Raw genomic sequence first — 23,635 nt, 5'->3', positions numbered from 1 at the left:
CTGGCATGTGGTGCTGGGGGATTGAACCGCGGTCCCTGATGCCTTGCCAAGCTTGTTCTAAGTAGGTGCTTTAGACCACTGAGCCATCTCTCCAGCCCCATGAAGAGAGTTCTTGATCAAAAGAGGAATAGCAAAGAGGCTGACATCGAGGGAGCAATCGGGAATAGTAAAATGTTGGGGTGCATTTCATATGGGCCACTGTATTCCCATGGCTTCCATGCTCAGTGAGGGGAAGCCACTGAGCAGTTTTTCAGATAGATTTTAAATAATTTCATTATTTAAGGAATGATGCTTCAGGTCACATCATGGTGAGTATTCCAAGGCATTTTTGATATGAAAGCACAGAAGCATTTCCTATTCTTATATATCAATCACTATCATATTTCTGGACACCAGGCATGAAGCTCCCTATCCTCAAGCATTTTTGACAGCAGAATCTTCTGTACACACTAGCTACATATCTGAGAACTTCACTCAGTTCTGTCAGTGTCTAGAAGGAAATTGCATCAGGTAAAGGATGCAGCCCTCTAAAATCCTGCCTCCCCCTCTGCTTTATCAAGTTCCGGGTTGTGACCTGTACTGTGACCAACTTTCTATAAATCAGGTTCCCGTGACCACTCCATGGCTTTGATTTGTGTGGTAGAGAGGCTCACAGACTTCACAAACCACTAGGATACAGATGAACAGGTAGGTAGAAGAGATGCATAGGGTAGGAGTGAAGGGCTTCCATATTCTCCTGAGTGCACTGTTGGCAGGTATCTGTGTGTGTTCAGCCCTGTCCATTTGGGCTTTTGGGCTTTATGAAGGCTTTGTTATGTTAGCATTATGTTGATTAATTCATGGCCATTGGTCATCAACTCAACCATCAGTTTCTCTCCTATCCCCATAACTTGGGAGGTGGGACTAAAAATTTCAATCCTTTAATCAGGCTTTGGTCTGTCAGTGAGTAATCACTTATTAAAGCTATCTTGGCCAAATGTGGTGGTACATACCTGTGATCCCAGACCTTGGGAGGCTGAGGCAGGAGAATTGTCATGGGGTCAAGGCCAGCCTGGGCTACACAAGTTTTTTTTTTTGTAGAAATGAGTAAATTGTTATATATAAAAACTTGTGTGTAGAAATTTGTAGTTACCCCCTTATCTGCAGTTTCACTTTCTATAGTTTCAGTTAGCCCATGTTCAACTGTGGTTTGAAAATTTCATAGCTAAACATAAACTCATAAATTCTAAGTTGCATGCAATTCTGAATAACATGATGAAATCTTGCACCACTTTGCCTGGTATGTTCAGAGTATGCACACTGTATATGTTACCATTTGTTCAGATTATCCACACTGTGTCTGTTACCCAGACTTTAGTTACTTAGGAACTGTTTTGGTTATAAGATTGACTGTTGTGGTACTCAGTGCTGTGTTCAAGTAACTTATTTTACTTAATGTTGCCCCCAAATCATATAGAAGTGATGCTGGCAATTTATATGCCAAAAGGAAACCATAAAATATTTCCTTTTTAAATTTTTGACTTATCAAAGAAAAGGAAAAAAAAATATACTGAGGTTGTGTAGTATTACTACACTAAAATAGTATTTTGAGAGAGACCATATTCACTCAACTCTTACTACAGTGTATTGTTATAACTTTTGCTCTTTAATGCTAGCTTCTTACTGTGCCTAATTTGTGAAGTAAACTTTATGATAGTGTGTGTAAGGTTTGGTGCTATCCATGATTTTTGAGCATCTACTGGAGGTCTTGGAATGTTTTCCCAAAATACAATGTGGGAGGAGGGGACTGTATTATACAATTCTATTTCAAGTCTGATAGTTAAAGTGGTCTTGGTATGATAGCTATTTATCATAACAGTAGTTTTAAATCTGTATTTTAGATAAAAAGTAAAAAATTAGTTATACTTCTTTTTTTAGACAAGGTCTCACTTTATAGTTCACGCCTGCCTTGAATTCTATATACAGCCCATGCTGGCCTCAGCCTAACAGCAATCCTCCTGCCTCGGCCTTCCGAGTACTAGAATCACAGGTGGTTGTGTGCCACAATGCCTGGCTCTTGTACTATATAAAATATTAGCATGTTAGGTCCCCTATGTTTTAATGGCTATGAGTGGGTCCCAGTCTGGGAGCTGAGGAACATTAGGCTGCCTTGTGTGGTTCATTAGTGGCTGGACTGAGGTGGTTTGGTACAATGAAGCACCCATAGTTAGAGAGTATGGCATCAGAAAACAACAATGTTAAAAAATGGAACTTTTGTAATAATATTGAGGATCATCCCACTCATTTTCCTAGAAAAAGGATCTTTAATTTCATTGATAATAACATAAAGAGGCTGGCCAGATGGCTGAGCCACTAAAGCACCTGCTTAGGCAGAGCGCAGTGTCCAGGGTTCCATCCTTAGCATGCCATGCTGGTCCCGCCTCACCCCCAGGGTGCACTGAGCCAGCGATTGAGACCAGGCGTGGTGGCACCCTCCTGCAATCCCAGCACTGGGAGGCTGAATACTGGAGGATCACTGGGAGTGAGCTGTGTAGTGAGACCTTGTAAACCCTGTAGACCTTGTACCAAATACAAAAAAAAAAAAAAAAAAAAAAAAAAAAGGAAAAGAACGTGAAGAATGTTAAAAATGCCCTAAACAGTTGACTACTTACATGAATAGAACAGTTGGACAGGCTTTGAAAAGCCTAGATAGATATACTGTATAAGGCGATCTATTGCAGAAAGTTCATCATCTCTTTCTAAAGCCTTGTTACTATAAAATAAAATTTCTAAAAGATCGTCGTTACAAAAAAAAAAAAAAAAAAGTCCCCTAGAAGTGGGGCAGGGGGCATGACAAATAAAGAAAATGAACTAGCTTGTGCAGATTGCCTGAAAAATTGTGCTGTGATAATCACACAGATGTGATTAACTCCAGTGACTGTTGTTTTTCACAGAAAGCCCATCTCCAAAATATAGTGAGTTTTTCTCTGAGGTTTCTCAGGGCCATGAAACAGTGGCCCAAGTTCTGTTAAGCAGGAATTTGACATTGATTGTGGCTTTAACTTTCTGGAGCAAGAGAATTATAAGTCAACTGTTAGCTTATTTGGTGAGAATAGAAAACTTGGTGGTGTGGTACATTGCCTTCTGTGCTCACCAGTAGTTTACAGGAAGAAAAACAGTATATCTTACTTGACTGCTGTGTGGATTTCTTGCCTACAGAAAAGTCATTACTTAAAAAGCAAATTTGAAGAATACGTGCTAGTTGGTTTAAACTGGCTTCAAGTGGTAATAAAAAGGTGTTGATCAAAAGTGTCATCTAAAACATCCAACCAAATAAACTACAAGTTCAGCTGGCAAGCACAAGGTCCTGAGTTCAATCCCCGGTACCACAAAAAACAAAACACACAACAAAAAAACCCCTACAAGTTCATTTTTAGGGCATCATTGACTTTATGATATTTGTATGCCTTGTCCACACATTGCTTTCCATATAGAATTTTTCAAGTCATTATTTTTGCTTGTTACATCCTAATTTTTTATTTTTTATCCTTTATTTTTTATTTTTTAAGACAAGGTCTTACTATGTAACTTAGACTGACTTTCAACTCTTACATGTAACTCAGGCTGGCTTTGAACTCACAGTGGATCTTCCTGCCTCAGCCTCCAGAGTGCAGGGATTATAGGTGTGTGCCAGTGTACCTGACTATTTCTTTACTTAAGTGATCATTCATGTTTTCTAGTGCTTATGCAAAACTCGGTTTATTTGTTTCTTCTTTAAGCACATTGAATATTTTATTAGTAAAAATCCTTTTATCTGTTAAATTAGTTTTTCTTTGAGCTTGTTAGACATCTGTATTTGCTCATCTGTTTATCTCTTTGACCATTTTGACAATTTGGTTGAGTTCTTTAGCTGTAACTTTCTTTACTTCATTGTCTGAAATCAGCTTTTGGAGATTTGGAGGGCCTCTTGTTGCCTTTACTTCTCATGTGTCTGTCATTTTTGTACTGTGGGTTGAAGATCAGTTGGGGGAATTCTTTCACTACTGTGGAGATGTCTTTATTTAGATTCCATCTCCCTGAAATGTAAGCTTCCTTGGACTTAGTTATATTTTGGTGCTCATACCCCCTCTTTAGTCTATTTAGAGTAATACGTGAGGGTCTTAGTATCCATACTATGTAGGAGAAGGGCTTGATCACAGCACTGCTTGTGTTTGCAGAGGCAGGGCCTCCTCCGTGGGCCCTGGGGTTGGTGTTCCAGACCACTTTCTTCTTTTTCTCTGTGTTGTCCAGCGTTCCTGTCAGCTCTTTCTTGATTTCTTTCCCTTGCTCCTTTATTAAAGACTAAACTGTAGTTTTCATTGCTTTTTAAACCAGTTAGGTTACTGTGACCTTGAGAGCTTATTTGGAGGTTCTAGCAGGGGAGCGCAGCTACTAGTATACCTTTGACCGAGGAACGGTCCTCCTCTATCCGGGGTGGTCGTCCTCTTTGACCGAGTGCACAGCTTTGGGAGGGACGCACATGGATCGTTGAGGGAGGAAGGGGACACCCGCCTAGCCAGCCAGATCAGCCGAATCAACGCTGGTAATCAGTGGGGTGACAGATGTCGCAGCCAGATCTCCCTCACATCCAAACAGGTTACTCTGAATGCTGTCTTGCTTATTTGTATTTGGGAAAGGACGTATTTTTCTACATTGATGTATTGTCTATTTAATAAAAAGAGAGCATTTAAAATGCTGCTCTAAAATGTGTTCACTATTCCAGGATACCCTGCTCCCTTATTGTGGCCCTTTTGTTTCTCTCAAATATCCATATCTAATCTTTTTTTCCATGGCCTACCAAATTATAGAAATTCCTTACTGTTCAATGATAGCAACCTCTGAAAAATTTAGTGATAATGTGTCATTTTTGAGTCTTGGGTGGGAAACAATGTAGTTTTCATTACTTCCTCTGAAGTAAGAACATATGATTTCTTCACCCTGGTAGCCAGTCTTCTTTTTATGCCAGGGATTTCTCAGTAACAAAGCAGTTGGCACTAGTATGTTTCATGCAACTAGTCTTTTGTTGTAGTCACTTGGAGTAGGGTTAATGTCCTGGTCTTTCTCGCCCCTAGTTGAAGGCTGCTGTGCCTGATGTCTCTTGAATGAGCTTTGTTGTGGTTGCCCTTCTGTTCCTCACATAGATAGCAGTACCTATGAGAAGGCTGCTATCTCTGGACACTATCAGGAATCCATATGCTTTCCGTGTCCCATTATGAGAGGGCTGGAATGGTCTTCCTTCCCCTGTATCCACTTTGTTCCTGTGCTGGAAAGCCACACTGCTCTGGTTCACAGAGGTTTAGAGTTACAAGACCATTTATTAGCTTGTATTCTGTAATCTAATTCTAGCCCCCTCTTTTTCTTTTTTACCAATGGCCAGTTTTATAAATGTACACTGGAGGATGACTAGATACCTGGAGAAGCCCTGATTGATTCTCAGATCTTACCTCTAACTCAGACCTTTATTTGAAGCTCTAAATTCGTGTACTTGTTGAGTCTGTTGATACGCTAAGTCCTCAGTCCGAGATGTAGTGCTCTGTACTGTGCTTATTTCTCTTGTAGGTAAGATTTATTCAGCAGTTCTCTTGGGAGAAACTTGCTGATTACTTAACTAGGTTGTATTTCCATGGTACTTGTACAGTCTTATAAAGATATCTATTCTGTTTTAGTAACTGTTCTGTACAGTGATGCTGAGCTCTAGGTGCATAGGTGCTAGGTTGAATGAATATATATAGGCACTTGCTAAATGCTAGGTGAAATAAATGATTACATTATGATAGGATGTTCGGGAAGAAAAGCAATTCCCATTTCCTAGACCCATGCAATACTGTTTGATATGCCCCCCCAAGACCCCAGTCCCTTATTTCAGTGACATTTTAATACTCAGGTTGCTTACCTTTAAGAGAATTTATAATCAGCAACAGGAACCAATTCTGATTGGCTTAGACTGGAAAGGAATTTTTAGGAGATTAGGTTACAGAAACTGAACAAAAAGAATATATGGGGCTGGGGAGATGGCTCAGTAGAATCAGCGCTTCCTTGGCAAGCACAAGGGCCTGAGTTCAATCTCCAGTTCCACAGAAGAAAAAACAAAAAAGTATAGAATATACAGTTCAGAGACAGGTAGAAATTAGGGAAGTTTGAAAGCCTGAACAGTCTGTTCTACTGCTGCAGTTGCTGCTGAAGTCTCCCTTCCAGACTGTTGTCCTGGCTGGTGAACTAATCACAGGTGCTCTTGCCCTTGCCTTGCACAATCTAATGATTTGTGTGGGAGTGTCTGATTGCTAAGTCTAGATCTTGTTGTACTCTTCAGCTGGCTATCATGGGCTCAAGGAGAGGAAGCACCCATTTTTTTTCATAAGCTTCTCAAGTAACAAGTACAGCATTGTATCCTTCCAAAACTTTCATAGAAGAGAATTCCATAATACTTGCAAGCGTATTTGGATGCTGGCAGCTTCATAAGAACAACAAAATTTAAAGTTCTCCACTGAGGTTTCTGTTCATTCTTATCATCGGAGGGTTCTGAGTTTCTTTGTTGGAAAAGACATGACCGTTGTGTGGGAGGGATGGTGATGGTGAGGATTGAGTGAGTGGGATGTGGAGGAGACTGGGAGGGTTGGGCTCATTCTGGGAGAGTTACTAAGCCTTCCTAAATGAGAGTGCCCTAGCTTTTGGGTTCCTAGCTGAATGAGCTTGAGAAATTACTAGCTCTTCTCTGATAAGTTTCCTGGCCTTTTTTGGAGTGGTGATGGTGGTGCTGGAATTGAGCCCAGAGCCTTGTTCTTGCTAAGCCCATTCTGCTCCATTGAGCTTCACTCCAGCCCTGTCTTAGTATAGGATAAAGAAAATAAAAACAACCTTAGCAGGGCTGTTGCACTTTTTAAGTGCTAGTACACATTTGTTAACACCAGGAAAACATGGTGTATCTTTATGGCTCCAGCTTGCCTTCTTAGCCTTGTCTCATCTTTCCAATATAAAACTCACTCTCAACCCACAATGTTATGCTCATTGTCCTTATGTGTGCTTTGTGCTTTCTACCTTCTTTCTTCTCTAATGATCCCTCTTTCTCTCTTTTTCCATCTGTTCTGATCCCTGTTTTTTCTCCATCTACAACAGAGTGTTCCTCTCTGCCAACTAATTTGAGACTTTGCGTTTTATAGTGGTTTTCTTTGTATTTAGTTACTGTCTTTGATTAAGTTGTCTGCTGGAGGGCAGACTCCTCCTGGGCAAAAGTAGTTAGTTACCTAGAAGAAGCATTGTGCTGAAAGTGAGAAACCTTGGTTCTAGTCTAGCACCATGTATTGTACTCGTATAACCTTGGGCATGTTTTTAAATGTGTATTTTTAAATATGAAGTTGAGATTTTATATAGGGTTTGATGAAGAGCAGATGAAGTATAAATATGAAAGAAACCTGAATAAACTATTAAATAGCATGAATGCCTTTCTACCTGTCTTGTACCTTATGCCATACCTTGCATGTAGTAAGGCTTAATAGATTAATGATAGTGATTTTTTTAAACATTTGTGAGATTTTCCTGGAGTCAGGAGACATATAATTTGCCAGTACATCTTAAAATTATAATTAATTGTGGTGGCTATGTTAGCTATTCAGTTATTTGTGGTATAGGTGATTAAACTCAGGGCCTTCTGCCTACTAGCCAAGCACTCTGCTACTGATCTATATTCGCAACCCTTATAGCCTTTGATCTTTAAATGAAATTTATTATTCAACAGTTATTCTCAGTTCCACTGAGATGTTCATTTTATTATAAAATACTATAGATTATTAAACTTCCAAGTTAATTATATGAATTACTTTTGTTCAGTTAAGTATTTCCACACTTAATCACAGTTGATGGTTTTTCTTTAGACTGTTCACTTAAGAGATTTCTGTTTAGAAACAGTCAGTATGGTAATGTACCCTACTGACTTAAAGTTTTAAAGTTTTTTAAATAAACGAGGGAAAGATGCATAGAGACTTAAAAACGTAGTTTATTGTTCAGAATAGTCTTATCTTTCATCTCTTCAACAGCATGAGATTTGGTGTTTAAGTGGCATAGTGTGTCTAGATAGATCCCGAGAAGCACAAGCACCCAGGTTTGATTCCTGATACCACGTGCTGTGCCAGCATGGAGATTCCCTAGGGAGGCTGAGACAGGAGGATCATTATGAGTCTGAGCTGTGTAGCTAGACCCTGTACCAAATAAATAAATAAAAGACGATTTAAAAAAAGAACATTCTATCAGAATATTTTCATTTTTATATTTATACTTTTAAAAAAAGCAATTAGTTGTAATGAGATGGTGGTTCTATTTTCTAGATACAGATTTTATTTATTTGTGTAGTTCACATTGGCCTTGAATGTACTATGTCACCCAAGCTGGCCCAAAGCTCATGGCTACCCTCCTGCTTCCATCTCCTAAGTGATGGGTTTATGGGCATGCACCACTGTGCCTGGCTTACACGCAGATTTATGGGCATGCACCACTGTGCCTGGCTTACACACAGATTTATGAGCATGTACCACTGTGCCTGGCTTACACAAATTTCGCCCTTTTCCCTTTTTCAATTATCAAGAGAGATTGAATTTCCATATATAAACTTTATATGCACTACTTTTTTCAGAAATAAAGGTTAGGGGGCCAGGGAGATGGCTCAGTAGAATAAGCGCTTGCCTGGCAAGCTCAAGGGCCTGAGTTCAATCCCTGGTTCCGCCAAAAAAAAAAAAAAAAAAAAAAAAAAAGGAAAAGAAATAAAGATTAGATGACTAATTTTTACATTATTAATGTATAGACTCTTAGGGCTATTATAACATTCATATTTATCAAGAGGGTAAAACAAATCACAGACTTAGAAAAAATATGTGCATGAGATATATCGTAAAGTTCAGTTCTCCAAAATAGTCAAAAAATACATACCAACAATGAGAAAGTGCGCAGTCTGGTAGGAGTAGTTGCCTGATGTGAGTAGATAACCTCACAGACAAAACACATGTTTCCTTGTCTGGGGCTGCTGTAACAGAATACTGCAGACATTCACAATGATACCTCAATTGTTGGATTTAATTCGTTCCAAATTCATGCTCAACAACCAAATATTTGAGAACTGAACGTATTTTTCCAAAAAGAAATAATAGAAAGCCAAATAATTGGTTCTGAGGCCCAAGAATTATACTTATAAATTCATTTTTCCAGGATTTTAACAAATTTCATAGTGATTTGTTTAACTGTTGTGTTCTCAGTTTTCCTCTTAGCTTTACTGCTGCTATCACTAATTTTCTTTGGATCCATGATTACAATATTTTGCATGATTAAAGTGCAAAAAGAAAGCACGGTGACATGTTTTTAACACCCTGAACAGAAGCACTACATGTCGTCTGGGTGAGAACAGTGCTGAGACTGAAGTGTGGCAGCCCTTTGTGTCTGCAGTGAGACTTGAGGTGTGACTCACTCTTGGGCCATACAGTTTTTTTTTTTTTTGGCGGAACTGGGGATTGAACTCAGATCCTTGCATTTGCCAGTCAAGCACTTTTCCTACTGAGCCATCTCCCTGGCCCAATACAGGTTTTTTGAGTTAGGTTTTTGGCTCGACTGGCGAGCAAAAACACTAAGCAGATTTTCAAACTTTGTTGTTTAAGTAGTAGAAAGTTTTGGGTGTGGAGCTGTTGGACAACTGAAGCATCACGGTTGTTATGGCTTTTGTCAAGTTTTCCCTACTATGCCTCATTGGCCATAGGTGGAGCTTTTTGGATGTGGCTGGATCAAGGATGTGATGCTTAGATTGATTATAGTAGAGGGCTAGGATCAAGGGTACCTCACTTTGGGTGTGCGCCCTGCCTCAAGGGTTGATAACCTGCATAGGATAGAAGGAACAGAAAGGGTTGCTGCATTTCACTTGGTGCCTGTTGCCTTGCTGCCTTCTGCCAGCTGTGGATTTTTTCTCCTCTTGATACCCTTCTGCCTTGCCACCCTGCCTTGGAGTCAGCCCACAGAGGACTGAAACCTCTTCAAACTGTGAACCAAATAAGCTTTTATGCCTTTAACTTTAGGTGCCAGGTATTGTGTCTCAGGCATGTGAAAGAACAGCATTTCTCACATTTCTGGAGGCTGGTCCAAGATGAGGGTGCTAGTACATGGCATTCCTAGAGAGAGCCTTGTTTCTGGCTTGCAGATTGCTGCCTTCTTGTTCTCAAATGACAGAGGTTGAAGAGCATTCTAGGCCAGCCTAAAAAGACAAAAGAAAAAAAGAAAAAGAAAAGATAGCTGAGGTGACTGGAAGTGTTTAAGGCTCTAAGATTCAAGAGGAAAAGCTGATTTATTGATCTCTTTAATCAGTATTAGAGTAGTTTAAACTTGATAGCTATTTAAATATGAATATATCATGCAGTTTGAATTTTATTTGTATGATTTTATGTGTTTCTTTGGTATAAAGTAGAGAGGACTTTGACTGGAAAGATTAGCCAGTATGTCACACTGTCAAAATTAACAGAGAACCTTAAAAACACTTTTTGAGCTGGACATGGGCACTTGGGAGGCTGAAGCAGGAGGGTCACTATGAGTTTGAGGCCAGCCTGGACTACACAATGAGTTCAATGCCAGCCTGAACTAATTGAGACCCTGTCTCAAAAAACCAAAAGGGGGGAATTTTTTTTTTTTTTTTTTTTTTTTTTTTTTTTTTAATCTGGGCTATGGGTTGCTTCATTGGTTATTTTATCTTTTAGTAAAATAGCACGTTATTTCAGATTGTCTTTGGTCTTTACTTTTCCAAGGAACAGCTTGGCTGTGTTTTCTCTTACAGATCGATTACACCGGAACAGAGCCTTCCAGCCCCTGCAATAAGTGTTTGAACCCAAATGTGACACGTTGCGTTTGCACCATTAACTTCACTCTGGAAAAGGCATTTGAGGTCTGTGTTTCCAAGTCAAGTGTTAGAAGAGCCATTATTAAAATATTAATAATGTCTTTTTTCTTCAAGCTAGGTACAGTTTTTTGGTAGCGATGACAGTTTAATTTATTAGAGTCTATATACTTTTGAAGGAGACTGTTTACTGCTCAAATTGTCTAGCATACTTTTAATTATAAAATAGGATTTGTTTTTTAATGTATGTGGTTGTTGCAGAGTCTCACTACACAGCTCAGAATCATGATGATCCTCCTGCTTTCAGCCTCCCCAGTGCTAGGATTACAGGCATGTGCTACTGTACCCAGACTCAATGGCCAGCTCAGCCCATTCTGGGGGCAGGGCTGGCGCAGCATGTGATGCTGGGGACGGAACCGCAGTCCCTGTGCTTGCCTAAGCCTGCTTAAACAGGCATTTTAGTCCACTGAGCTATGTCACTGGCCCCTAAAGTAGTTTTTACTTTAGAAAATACATACTAAAGCCAAGTGTAGCATGCGCGTATAATCCCAGTGCTTGGGAGGCTGAGGCAGGAGGATCAATGTGAATTTGAGACCAGCCTGGGCTACAAAGTGAGCTCAAGGCCAGCCAGCCTGAACAACATAGTGAGACCCTGCTTCAAGATGATGAAAAAAAAAGAAGAAATTAAATGCTAATATTTCTGTTATTTAAACTTTTGTGAGAGATGAAGGATTACAAAAATGAGAACACTAAAATTTCATTTTTTTGTATTTTGATGTCAAAATACATCATTGGTTCAACTTTCTGTGTGTTGCATTGACCATGATCTCCCATTTTTACTAGCTGAGTCAAGGCTGAAGGATATACAGATTCAGGATTGGCATAGAAACGCCAGTTTGTACCTCCAGATTGAGGTTAAAAAATTACTCTTCTAAGCACACCTGTAATCCCAGTGCTTGGGAGGCTGAAAGCAGGAGGATTACTATGAGTCTGATCTGTGTAATGAGACCCTGTAGATCCTGTACTAAAATATATATTTTCTTTAAGGAAAAAATTGCCAACATTTTAGATTTTTCTGCATTTTGAATGTTTTAAAGCTTATAACTTAGCAGCCCTTCAAAGATGCTTGCCATCTGGTATTGTAGTTGCTCTTGGGTCAAGATAGAGAGTAGGATGGTGCTGCCTTTGGGAAACCAGGAAAACTAACTCAGGCAAGAGCTTCGTTTTGAAGAATAACATAGGCATTCAGGGCTTCTTGAGAAGTCTAGTTTTCAACATGACAGGCACACTGTGAAGAGATTGCATTGTCAAAACAGACTTGAAGGACGAGACAAAAATGATTTAGCAGCTTCCTGTTAGTCTCCTCTCTCATTCAAAAACACTTCAGAACTTTTCTTTGAAGATACAGTAACCTTAGACTCATTCTTTTGTAGGTTATTTTTCACAAAGTTTGAATTAGACTGAAACATTTGAGGCATTTTAGTGATCCTGAAGTAAGTTGTCTCAGTGCTTCCTGAATGATTTTTTTTTTTTTTTTGTATTTTTAGGGAAGGGTCTACAGGGTGTTCATGGTCTCACTAGTAGATCACAATCTTAGTGATCCACTTGTTTTACAGCCTCCCAGAGCTGGGATTACAGGCATGCGCTACCACGCTCAGTCTCAGTTGCGGTTTCAGCATATCCCAGGGGGCAGGACTAGCACTGCAGGCCCAGGGATTGAACTCCCAGCCCCTGCGTCTGCTTGCAGGCACTTAAATCCACTGAGGTATTTGGCCAACCCTCTGAATGATTCTTTTCTTATTTTCAGTTAGTGGGTTTCCCCACTGGGAATTGAACCCATGGCCTTGCACATACAAGGCAAGTGTTTTACCACTGAGCTACATCCTCAGGACAAACCCCTAGCCCCTTTGTTTTTTGGGGGTTTTTTTTGAGATAGGATCTCACTTAGGTAATCCAGTTGGCCTTTAACTCAACACTCCTCCTGCCTCAGCCTCTGGAACACTTGAGCTTATAACTATGCACCACCGTATTTGACCCTGTACTGATACTTTATGGAAACAATATTTTTTTCCCCAAAATTTCTATCTTCTATATCCCTTGTTAAAAAAATGATTTCCATGTAAACAATTACTTTATTTAGAATAGAAAAGTTTACACAATTTGACATTTCAAAATCAACCTATCTCTGGGAATGGTGTCACATGCCTATAATCCCAGCACTTGGGTTTTTTTTACTGTATTTTTTGGTTGAACTGTTTTTTTTTTTAGGGAAGGTTTATTTTTTGTTTTTGGTGCCTAGGACTGAACCCAGGTCTTCCAGGTTGCTAGGCAAGTATTCTACTGCTGAGCCAAATCCCCAGTCCATTTCCTAGCACTTGGGAGACTGGGACAGGAGGATCTTTTCAAGTTTAATACCAGCCTGGGATACAAAGTGAGCTCAAGGCTAGTCTGAGATACATAGGCTAAAAAAGGGGAAAAAAGGCAAAAAAAAAAAAGCAAAAAAATCAACCTACCAGTGGGAAGGGGGAGATAGTGTTGAGCCTAGGGCCTTTACATCCCCTGTCCTTTTTTTAAAATTTTGAGATAGGATCTCATTAAATCACTTAGTTGTTCAGGTAGGCTTGAACTGTGATCTTCTTCCAGAGTGGAATCCAGCCTCCCAGAGTGCTTGGATTACACATAGGCGCAACCAGACCTAGCTGAAAATTAAGTTTTAATCATACTATATGTGAAACTAGGAAATCAAAGAAATCAAAACGTAACTTAATTCCTTTTAATTGAAGGTAAGTTGAAAAATAGTGGCAGCAACCAGAAATGAGAAAGTAAGTTAGTACTTTTGCAACTTTTTTTTTTTTTTGTGGAAGCAGGGATTGAACTCAGGCCCTTGTGCTTGCCATAGAAGTGCTTATCTACTGAGTTATCTCCCCGGCCCCAAGAATAGTGTTTGAACAGTTCCTAAGTTACTATTGTGTATGTAGGTTGCCCTTTTTTCACAGTTTATTTTGAAGTTGGCTCCTCTACATAGGTTCAAGATCTTTCCTTGAGTATGATAAAGTGACTTATTATCTAATATATTTTACTAATCACCAGTTTATTAATTGCTAATAGGATATGATATGATAAATTTTATATTCTTAGTCAGAATTTACTTGGAAACAAATGATAGTTTGACTATTATCCCTCTAAAAAGTGGGTACCAATGGGGTAAGCACTAGTTTGATTCAGAGAAAATTTTATTGGAGTACAGGTAACTCCAAATAGGCTGATAGATTGCTTCAGAGTTATTTTTAATGTAATATTAGAAGCATTTAAAGTTTGAAAGTTTATCTTTTGGGCTTTTGTAACATACTTTTAAAATCTGTTATCACCATTTATGAACTGGTAAAGTCCATATCACTCAGCCTTTATGTACACATGAAACAAGTTAATAATAATAGTTTTTATTTGAAAAAAGTTCCTTTCCTTTTTCTTCTAGGGCAATGTGTTTATGTATTATGGCCTGTCTAATTTTTATCAAAATCATCGTCGTTATGTGAAATCTCGAGATGATAGTCAGCTAAATGGAGATTCTAGTGCTTTGCTTGTAAGTAAAAATGATGAAATATGAAAATTGATGTCTGTGAAATAGCATGTGGTACCTATTGAGTTAGAAATGTTAAAAGTATTTAATAATGTTAGGATGAAAGTAAAGCTGTACTTGTCATTCTAGTTTCTATAGTGAGGGCTTTTAGTTCAGAATTTTTTTCTTGGAGGTTAGTTACTTCTTACAGCCAGAGGGCATGTTAGCACGTGTTTGCTTCTTGTCATCATTGGGACTTGGACTTTTTTTCTAGTTTTTAAAAACTAACCTGTTTTTAATTGTTATTTCGATGAGTGCAGCATTGTGGATGTGTAAATAAATTCTCTTTGGGTTTGTACATTATTGTCATGCTAGGTAGAAATATGCAAATAAGCTGCTTTTAATTTCTGGAATTGTGTTTTTTTTATTTTATTTATTTTATTTTTTTAATTTTTATTTATTTATGTGTGTGTGTGTGTGTGTGTGTGTGTGGCCAGCTCAGCCCACCAGGGGGCGGGCCTGGCTGGCATGTGGTGCTGGGGGATTGAACCGTGGTCCCTGTGTTTTGCTAAACTTGTTCTAAGTAGGTGCTTTAGACCACTGAGCCATCTCACCAGCCCTGGAATTGTGTTTTAATATTGAATAGGATACTCATCTTTTTTTTTTTCTTTTTTCCACTTGTGGAAAGCCTGAATAGTGAAATCCAAGAGGTAGGTTACTGATAAATTCTGTGCAGCTATTTGAAAAATACAGATTCCAGAGCTGCCCAATACTTAATGTGTCAGTGTCTGCAGGAGTAGTCGAGAATGTCTATTTTTAATAAGCCCCCCTTTTGATTGCCAGCCTTATTTAGGAATGTGTGGACTAGGAGTACTTGCTTGATTGTTCAACTTTCCCAGGTAGCAGTTTGTGTTGTTCCTCCCAATGCAACAGACATTAAAAATTCCAGAGCAATTTTGGGTCTCTTAGATCTGGTATCTCTCAGAATGCAGTGTAGAACTATATTGTAGTCAGAACGGGCCTGGAAACCTTGCAGATGCCTTAATTGGGTTATCTTGACTGTTTTTATTGCTAATTTCTGATGACTAGTATTTAAGAAGTGTGGTGCACAGGGTTCAAGTTAGATCTGCAATATTTTGTAACCCCTGTGGGGTTTACTCCATAGAATCTTAATTTTAAGGGTTCGTGTCTACTGTGAGAGGTACCAGGTTCCTAGACCTCTCTGAATTTTCTCATGGGAGTATAGAGTATGTATATTGGAGGAGCTGCAAGTGGTGCTTGATTTGTTACATTGCTGTTGTATGGTAAGAACCTGTGTTAGAACCCTTCTTTGTTAGACATGAGATTAACAAAATTTGAAATGATGTAGTTGCTCGTGTTCTTTTTATATGAGAGGCCCAGTTTAATCCATGGGGTGGTGTAAGAAATGAGAACCTTTAGTCTCTTCCAGTTTGATTCCCAGTATTATGTTACAGCTAGATTGAAAGTAAAGTATTTCAACTTTTATCAGGCAGAAAATTCTTTGTGCTACATTGATATCCAAATAAAAAAGATTAATTTGATATATGCATATATAACAGGATATGCAAGTGGAAGTTGCCCCGGAAAGATAACACAGTTGTATTACGGAAGACATTTTAGGTATTTATATGTAGTATTTATAATGTATTTTCATTGCACACTGATTTTGCATGTATCACGAGTGAAAAAAAGGTAGGGGTTGGATTTTTAATCAGTAATTTGAGATAGCTCATTGTTCTTGCAGAGGCTTAGGTAAGATCTTTTCTTCTTTTCCTTTGAAAAACTAGAATCCCAGTAAGGAGTGTGAGCCTTATCGAAGAAATGAAGACCTGCCAGTGGCTCCCTGTGGAGCTATTGCCAACAGCATGTTTAATGGTATGGTACAAATACAAGCGTAGATGCTGCTATAGACCTGTATAATTCAGAGGGTTTGTACAGTTTACCTGCAGATTTGATAGTCTAGCAGTCATGAATGAAATCAAGAAATTCAGCTTTATAATAAATAATTGATTAAGTATCAAGTGGGGTTTGTAATGCTTTGTGACTTCCTTTTGATTATTGTTACATTTTTTTCTATAGAATTTTTAAAAAGAGAATAGAAAATAGAAAAAAACCATAGAAACTGTACAGAAATTTACTAAATAAAATAGGAATTCAGCAGTGGCTGGTATGTTACATATTGTTGTTTTCAAATTAGTTATTCAAATTACCAGATATAAGTAGAGCATTCTTAAATTTAAGAATAGATTTCTATCTCTGAGAAGAAGTGAAGATATTTTACTAACTCCCCCTTCCATATACAATGAAATAAAAGCCAGACTGCCATTCTTATTGACTTTGATTACTGATGCCATTAATCACTTAATCATGTAGTTAATCATTTAGAATCAAACAGAAATATAATGTGGCCCATCAATGTAAGCCATGTAGGTAATACTCAGTTTTATACTAGTGACATTAAAGAAACTTTAGAAGTTAATTTTAATACTTTTACTTAACTCAGTAGACATAATATTTCATTACAGTATATAAAACTTGAGATTAGCATATATTTTTATACTCAGTCCCTGATATCAAATGTGTATTACACACTAGAGAACATGTTTTTTTTGTACTAACCACATTTCAATGCTCAGTAGCCATGTGGTCTTTGATTACAGACAGAAAAGCATAAGCCAGGAGGTGTTAGAAATCTGTCATTGAGAAGAAGAAAAGAGAAGCAGGTTTACCTTATGTGTTAGTTTCTTCTCTCTTTGCTGAGACAAAATGCCTGATGCCCAAAAAGTAAGGAGGAAATTTAGCTCACAGTTTGTGGAGGTTTCAGTCAGTAATAAGCTGGTTCCATGGCAGGGTGCCATGACACAGGGGCAACCAATATACTTCATGGTGGGAGAAGACAGCAAAAACAAGAGCAAAAGGGGAAGAGCCAACCTCTTTCTCTCCCTTGTATTGTGTGCAGACTAGGCCGATATAGCACTCACACCCCCAATCCCAGCACTAAACAATGAAGCAGTCACAAATTCTGTAGATTCAGCCGACCACCTGAGACTTTGGGCAACATCCACACACAATCCATAAGGCCTTGTAAGTTTATTTGGGTTAATATTAAAATACTTGAGGACTGGCCAAATATCTCAGCAGATTAAAGCACCTGCAAGCAGGCACAGGGATCGGTGGTTCAATCCCTGGGCCTGTCATGCCAGCCCTGCCCAGGGCACACTGAGATGGTAATTGAGGCTGGGCGTGGTGGCACACCTGTAATCCCAGCACTTGGGAGGCTGTAAACAGGAGAATTACTATCAGTCTGATCTAGTAGTGAGACCCTGAACACCCTGTAGACCCTGCCCTAAAACAGAAAGAAAAAAAGAAATACTTGGCCTTTCATGTTAGCTAGCTGTATAGGAAAGTAGGTTAGGTCTGCATTAAAGGAAGAGAAATGTGTCTATAATTAAAAGTGTTGTAACTAAAAAATGAGGCAGGCTCAAAAGTTAAAAAAGCGCTTAATTTAAGCTGGAACCCAGCGGCAACACCTGGCACAAAGTGTCTTAAGCGCGCCCTGAAGTGGGGGAGCGTGGGGTTTATAAAGCTTAAAACCACAAAGCAGGCTGGTGGGAACCACTTGGGAAGTTCAAAAAGTCATGGCATGTGTTGAGACTAAATATGGTTATAGGTCTGGGGAAGGCTTGGGAAACAGAAGTCACATTAGAACTCAAGGGTGGGATGGGGGCTTCAGGAAACAGGTGTTCTGTGAGACAAAGCACATATTGGAACTCAAGGGTGGGTTGAGGGGCTTGGGAAGCAGGAAGTCACGTTTTACAGCAGCTGACAAGGTTCACTAAGAGTGCATACAGAACAGGATGGTGGCGCTTTGGTCAGGTTATAACAAAAGTTGCTATGGCTAATTTACATCTGAATAAAGAAAAAATGTAAATCTTTCCACTTTTAGGAGCAAATACCACATCCTCATTTTTCTTAGAATAAAGCAAATGCTATGGATTTTTAGCAAATGTTGACTAACATTTTCCTTTTCTTGCTAGATACCTTAGAGTTGTTTCTGGTCTCCAATGAGTCTGATCCCACACCTACACCTATTACTTTGAAAAAGAAAGGCATTGCCTGGTGGACAGATAAACACGTGAAATTCAGAAACCCTCCTGGAGGAGGAAGCCTAGAAGAACGATTCAAAGGTGAAATTTAGTCATATCTCTTACCAAATAAATAAATTAATTAAATAAATAAAGCAGATGCTTCAGTGATATAGGAAGTACTTCTGATTTTTCTCTTTAAAATCTCAAAAAAATTTGTGTTTTTTTTTTTTTTCCAAAAAAATTTGTTTTTTTTTTTCAATTTTATTTATTTATGTGTGTGTGTGTGTGTGTGTGTGTGTGTGGCCAGCTCAGCCCACCAGGGGGCGGGCTGGCTGGCATGTGGTGCTGGGGGATTGAACCGTGGTCCCTGTGCTTGGCTGAACTTGTTCTAAGTAGGTGCTTTAGACCACTGAGCCATCTCACCAGCCCGAACAATTTGTTTTGAAATTTGTTTTAAGTGTTTTTCCTTTAACCTCAGCCTCATACCAATTTAGGTGAATGTTGTTTTTCTCTCCTCATCCTCTCCTCCATCTTCGTAAAAAGTTCTAACGTACTAAAATTCTAAAGGAAACGCGTATTTCAATCATGAATACATCTTCAGCCAAGTTTGCTTTTAGCAAGACCTTATTATTTATAGTCCCAGTTTATTTTTGTTTCTGTGTTGCCTTCATATCAGTGTGTAATTTTGTGTGTGTGTTTGTATGGATTGCTAAGGATTTAGCCCAGAATTTGTGTGTACACTCAGTACAGAACTCTACCCTTTAAATTTTTTTTTTTCTTTTAATGTTGAGATAAGGTCATAATAAATCACTGAATTGCCCAGGCTGGGCTCGAAATCACAGTCCTCTTCACTCAGCATTCTTAAGTGCTGTGATTACAGTTGTGGGTGCCACACCAGGCTTGTCTTCCTTTTTAACATTATATAATGTGTATATTCAGTATTCTTGTTTTTGTAGTCTCTTCATTGTCAACCAAGAGTTTGTAATTTTGTTGTGCAAGAAATTTTTTTCCTTACATTTTAAAACTTCCTTGAATATATGTATAGAACATGAATGTATTTATACCTTCAAAATAAAAGTTTCAGATTGCGTATTGCCCGTCTTTGTGTTAGTAGAGTGTGACTTTTCATTGAAACTCAATGGAATTGATTTTTTTTTTTTTTTGTCCTTCCCCTACTCATCTTTAAGGAACAACAAAGCCAGTAAACTGGCTTACACCAGTGTACATGCTGGATTCGGATGAGGACAACAATGGCTTCATCAATGAGGACTTCATCGTTTGGATGCGCACTGCGGCATTACCTACTTTCCGGAAGCTGTATCGTCTCATAGAACAGACGAGTGATTTGCGTCCGACGTTGCCCGCTGGGCAGTACTATTTGAACATCACATACAATTACCCTGTGCATTCCTTTGACTGACGGAAACGGATGATCTTGAGCACTATTTCATGGATGGGAGGAAAAAATCCATTTCTGGGGATTGCTTACATGATTTGCGTCCGACGTTGCCCGCTGGGCAGTACTATTTGAACATCACATATAGTATCCTTTTTAGTTTGCAGCCTTCTTCAGTGCCGGGGCGTGTCACTTTGTATGTGAGGGTTTTTTTGTTTGTTTTTTTTTTTAATATTTATCACTTATTTGGTACAGGGTCTTGCTGCGCAGCTCATAGTGAGCTTCCTGTCTCAGCCTCCCCAGCGCTGGGATTACAGGTGTATACCACCACCTGTTTTCTGTGGCTGGCTTGGCATGGGGCCAGCGCGGCATGGGGCAGCATCGATCAAACCCGTGTCGTTGTGCTTACCAGGCAGCTGCTTAGATCACCGAGCTATCTTCCCTGGCCCTGTATGTTAGTTTTGATCCCTGCATTTTTCTGAGTATGTGCATGTGTAGGGAAAATATCTTCTAGAAAGCTCTCACATTTATGTCTGATTTGAAGTAGAATTTCAAGCATATCACTTGGTAAATTACTTAAAAGGTAGGTGCTTGATGTTTTTATAAGGGAGACTATAAATGAGCTTAACACAAAAGGCAGTAAGTGTACCTAAGTATTAAACAGGTTATATTGAACCCTCCTGGCTAGGCTGGTAGCACACACCTATAACCCATGACTCTGGAGGCTGAGATAGGGCCATCACTGAGTTCAGGTCGAGCCTGAGTTATGTAGTGAGTTGAAGACCAACCTGAACTACAAAGTGAGACTGTCTCATAAAAAATAAACAAAGAGAACCCAGCCGAGACTACGTAGTAACAAAGCAAAAACCACCAATGAAGAAACAGCAGATATATTATTTTAAGTTAGCATAATCGTTCATGCTTAATTGATCTATTCATAGTATCAAAACATTTATCAGCTGTATTGTACATTAACAAAGTGGGTTTACATTTACTACTGATATTTATTGTATTTGGGCCTGTGAGTACCCAGAGCTGATGGTAAAATGGGGTGTAAGATCGGAAGTGGTCACGGAATCACAGCAGAAGCCTGTCTTACTAGGGTTGAGACAGAGAGCCTGATGTGGGTGCCTGGACGCTGGGTTGGGTCCCTGGAGTGCTGTGTTGTGTGAATGCTCAGTCATTCACCTTGGTTGGGGCCTGACTTCAGACCTGGGTGAGTCAAGCGTGCCATCTGAAGTCAGGGCTCCCTCTAGGGCGAGAGTTTAGAGTACAGAAACAATAGAAACAGACAGGGCCCAGCACTTGATTCAGAGCTGCTTTGGGCAAGTTGTACACTTTCTCAGTCGGAAATGGATTCCGTTCTCTGTCGCTGCTTGTCAGGATCCCAGAACAGGTCTGTGTAGAAAGTACATCCAATGAACTGGTGTCCCCCATCTTAAGTCTCCCACATAGCCACCTTGCAGTTCTGTATCCTAGCCTTCAGCATTGTGTTGTATCATGTATTTTATCAGTACTCCAAATCAGCATGAAACCTTTAGTGTCCTTGATGCTTTTTGGCTTTGTGTTCAGAGCCCTCTCAGTCTCCTTACCACATTCTTATTCCACACGCTTTTTGAGCTTGCAGCTACTTCCCCTGCCTTAATCCATTTTGTCCTGCTCTGTCAGTCTTCCCTTCCCTTGTAGCCTTCATTGCTGTTTATCTGGAATATTTTTCATACTACGTTATACTTTTGAAGCATTTTGCCCCTCCTATTAAATGAGAACAAAACCACCTGAGAAGTTCTTATGTAACTTTTATTGTTTGGTGAAATATATAACCTTTCAAAATAATATATTTTTTTGTGATTCAGAGTATGAGTAAAGTACCTGTGTCATAGAATTATACATATGAATTAGATAGGAACTTTAATATTTGTATTTAAAATTATTGAGTAACGAGAAATGGAAAAATTTTCCTATACTCTCCTCAGATTACCCTGTACATTCTTTTGATGGACGAAAACGGATGATCTTGAGCACTATTTCATGGATGGGAGGAAAAAATCCATTTTTGGGAATTGCTTACATCACTGTTGGATCTATCTCTTTCCTTCTGGGCGTTGTTCTGCTAGTAATTAATCATAAATATAGGAATAGTAGTAACACCACTGACACCATGGCGTTTTGAGGTTGGCACATAAAACTTTTTTAAAGAACAGTCTTTAACCTTTGCTTCTTTCCTATGGATGACATATATGATGGATATAATTATTAGATATATTGATTATATGAACACTATAACAACTTGCCTTTTAATGTTCGCTTCTTATTGGGACAGTCCACATGATGCATAGAGCTTTCCTGTGAAATGTGCTTACTGCTTAAATGTGGATGCTGTCGATGCTGTATTGGCAAATGCTGTACATCTGTGCCCATTGTGTATTGGAAGAGATTATAAGGTACGTGAATATGATCACTTGACAGCCTTTGACAGCCTTTCAGATTCGAGTAGTCAAAGAAAGATGGAGAAAGACTAAATCTAAATAAAACATGCCTTCATGACCATGTGCCCTGGGTAAAGGCGGAAAGGACTGTCTTTGTTTAGTATTTCATGTATTGAGTTAGTCAATTGTGGTTTTTGATCAAGTGTGGCATTGATTTCAAAGATGTGTGTGTGTGTCTTGTCTGTTATGGAAAGTCATGCACATGTCTAAAGAGGGCAGGAGTGTCCTGAACAGGATTTATTTATTTACTTTATTTTTATTTTTATTTTTTTGATAGAACCAGGGATTGAACTCAGGCCCTTGCACTTGACAGGGAAGTGCTTCTTCTACTAGGCTATCTCCCCTGGCCCCCTGGACAGGATTTAAATTTCTTCTTTTTACCTGTTAAAGCATTACACTCAGGAACCCCAGCTTAGCTGAATTGTCTTGTGTATGGTCATTCCCTTGCATCTTAGTTTTATAAGGGGAAAGAAGGTGACATGCACAGACTTCAGCAGGCCGCTGACCCTTGCCCCCGCTGTAAGGTAGCGGTCTGTGCCCAGAGGGGTCGATGCTTTCCCATTTTTTTCGTATTTAACATTGAGTCTTACTTCAGCACTGCAGACAGCTCAGGCTGCCCTTACTTGGCAGGTAAGTGTTTTGACTGAAGTACTAACATTGTTTTTCAGAAAGTGTTGAAACTTTGACTTCCTCTGTATGTCCTTCAGTTTTTGCATACAGGTCAAATATGGATGTGTATACACATGTTCTTTAGTTAATTTATTAGTTGTTTTGGTTGGTTTTCCAAGACATGCTTTAGGAAGATGTTCTATAAATATCCCATTTGTGGAGATTTTGGGATATGTACTTGATTAGTTATGATGTATATGGTTGAAGTTATTTACTAACTGTAATTATTTTGATATTCCTTATTGAATAAATGTAATTGTTTGCTATGGAACTTATTCTTGAAATAAATTAAACTTCTTTTTCCACATACATGAAAATGTATGTATTTAATAGAGGTGACTTAATTGTATCTTATAAAACCAAAAACTCATTTATATGGAAGAATGCTTATTACTATGAGTTTGTGATAATTCCATTCAGTTATGTATGAAATCAGAAGGTCTGGATCATATATAAATTTTGATTTATATATGTTTAAAGAAATAAAACAATGTAGTGGTTAATAATGGAAATATGCTGCCTTTATTGAGTTTTGTGTAACAT

General features: G+C 38.8%; 1 protein-coding gene and 1 pseudogene across 1 annotated transcript in view; both read left to right on the top strand.

Annotated features, from left to right (window-relative positions):
• Window positions 1–22,731, top strand: part of LOC101591135 (cell cycle control protein 50A) — a 32,139-nt gene extending 9,408 nt beyond the window's left edge. The window contains exons 2-7 of the mRNA XM_004634401.2: window positions 10,814–10,921; window positions 14,349–14,456; window positions 16,241–16,328; window positions 18,491–18,640; window positions 19,729–19,947; window positions 21,923–22,731. Coding sequence (XP_004634458.1) covers window positions 10,814–10,921; window positions 14,349–14,456; window positions 16,241–16,328; window positions 18,491–18,640; window positions 19,729–19,947; window positions 21,923–22,107 — 858 coding nt within the window. The 3' untranslated portion in view covers window positions 22,108–22,731. The remainder of the gene's footprint in view (window positions 1–10,813; window positions 10,922–14,348; window positions 14,457–16,240; window positions 16,329–18,490; window positions 18,641–19,728; window positions 19,948–21,922) is intronic.
• On the top strand, window positions 2,216–5,581 carry LOC105742582 (annotated as a pseudogene).
• Window positions 22,732–23,635: the final 904 nt, after the last annotated feature.

Source organism: Octodon degus, unplaced genomic scaffold (assembly GCF_000260255.1).
Source record: "Octodon degus isolate 3935 unplaced genomic scaffold, OctDeg1.0 scaffold00061, whole genome shotgun sequence".
Lineage (NCBI taxonomy): Eukaryota > Metazoa > Chordata > Mammalia > Rodentia > Octodontidae > Octodon > Octodon degus.
The sequence above is the reverse complement of the archived record's forward strand: the minus strand, read 5'-3'. Positions and strand labels throughout refer to the sequence as shown.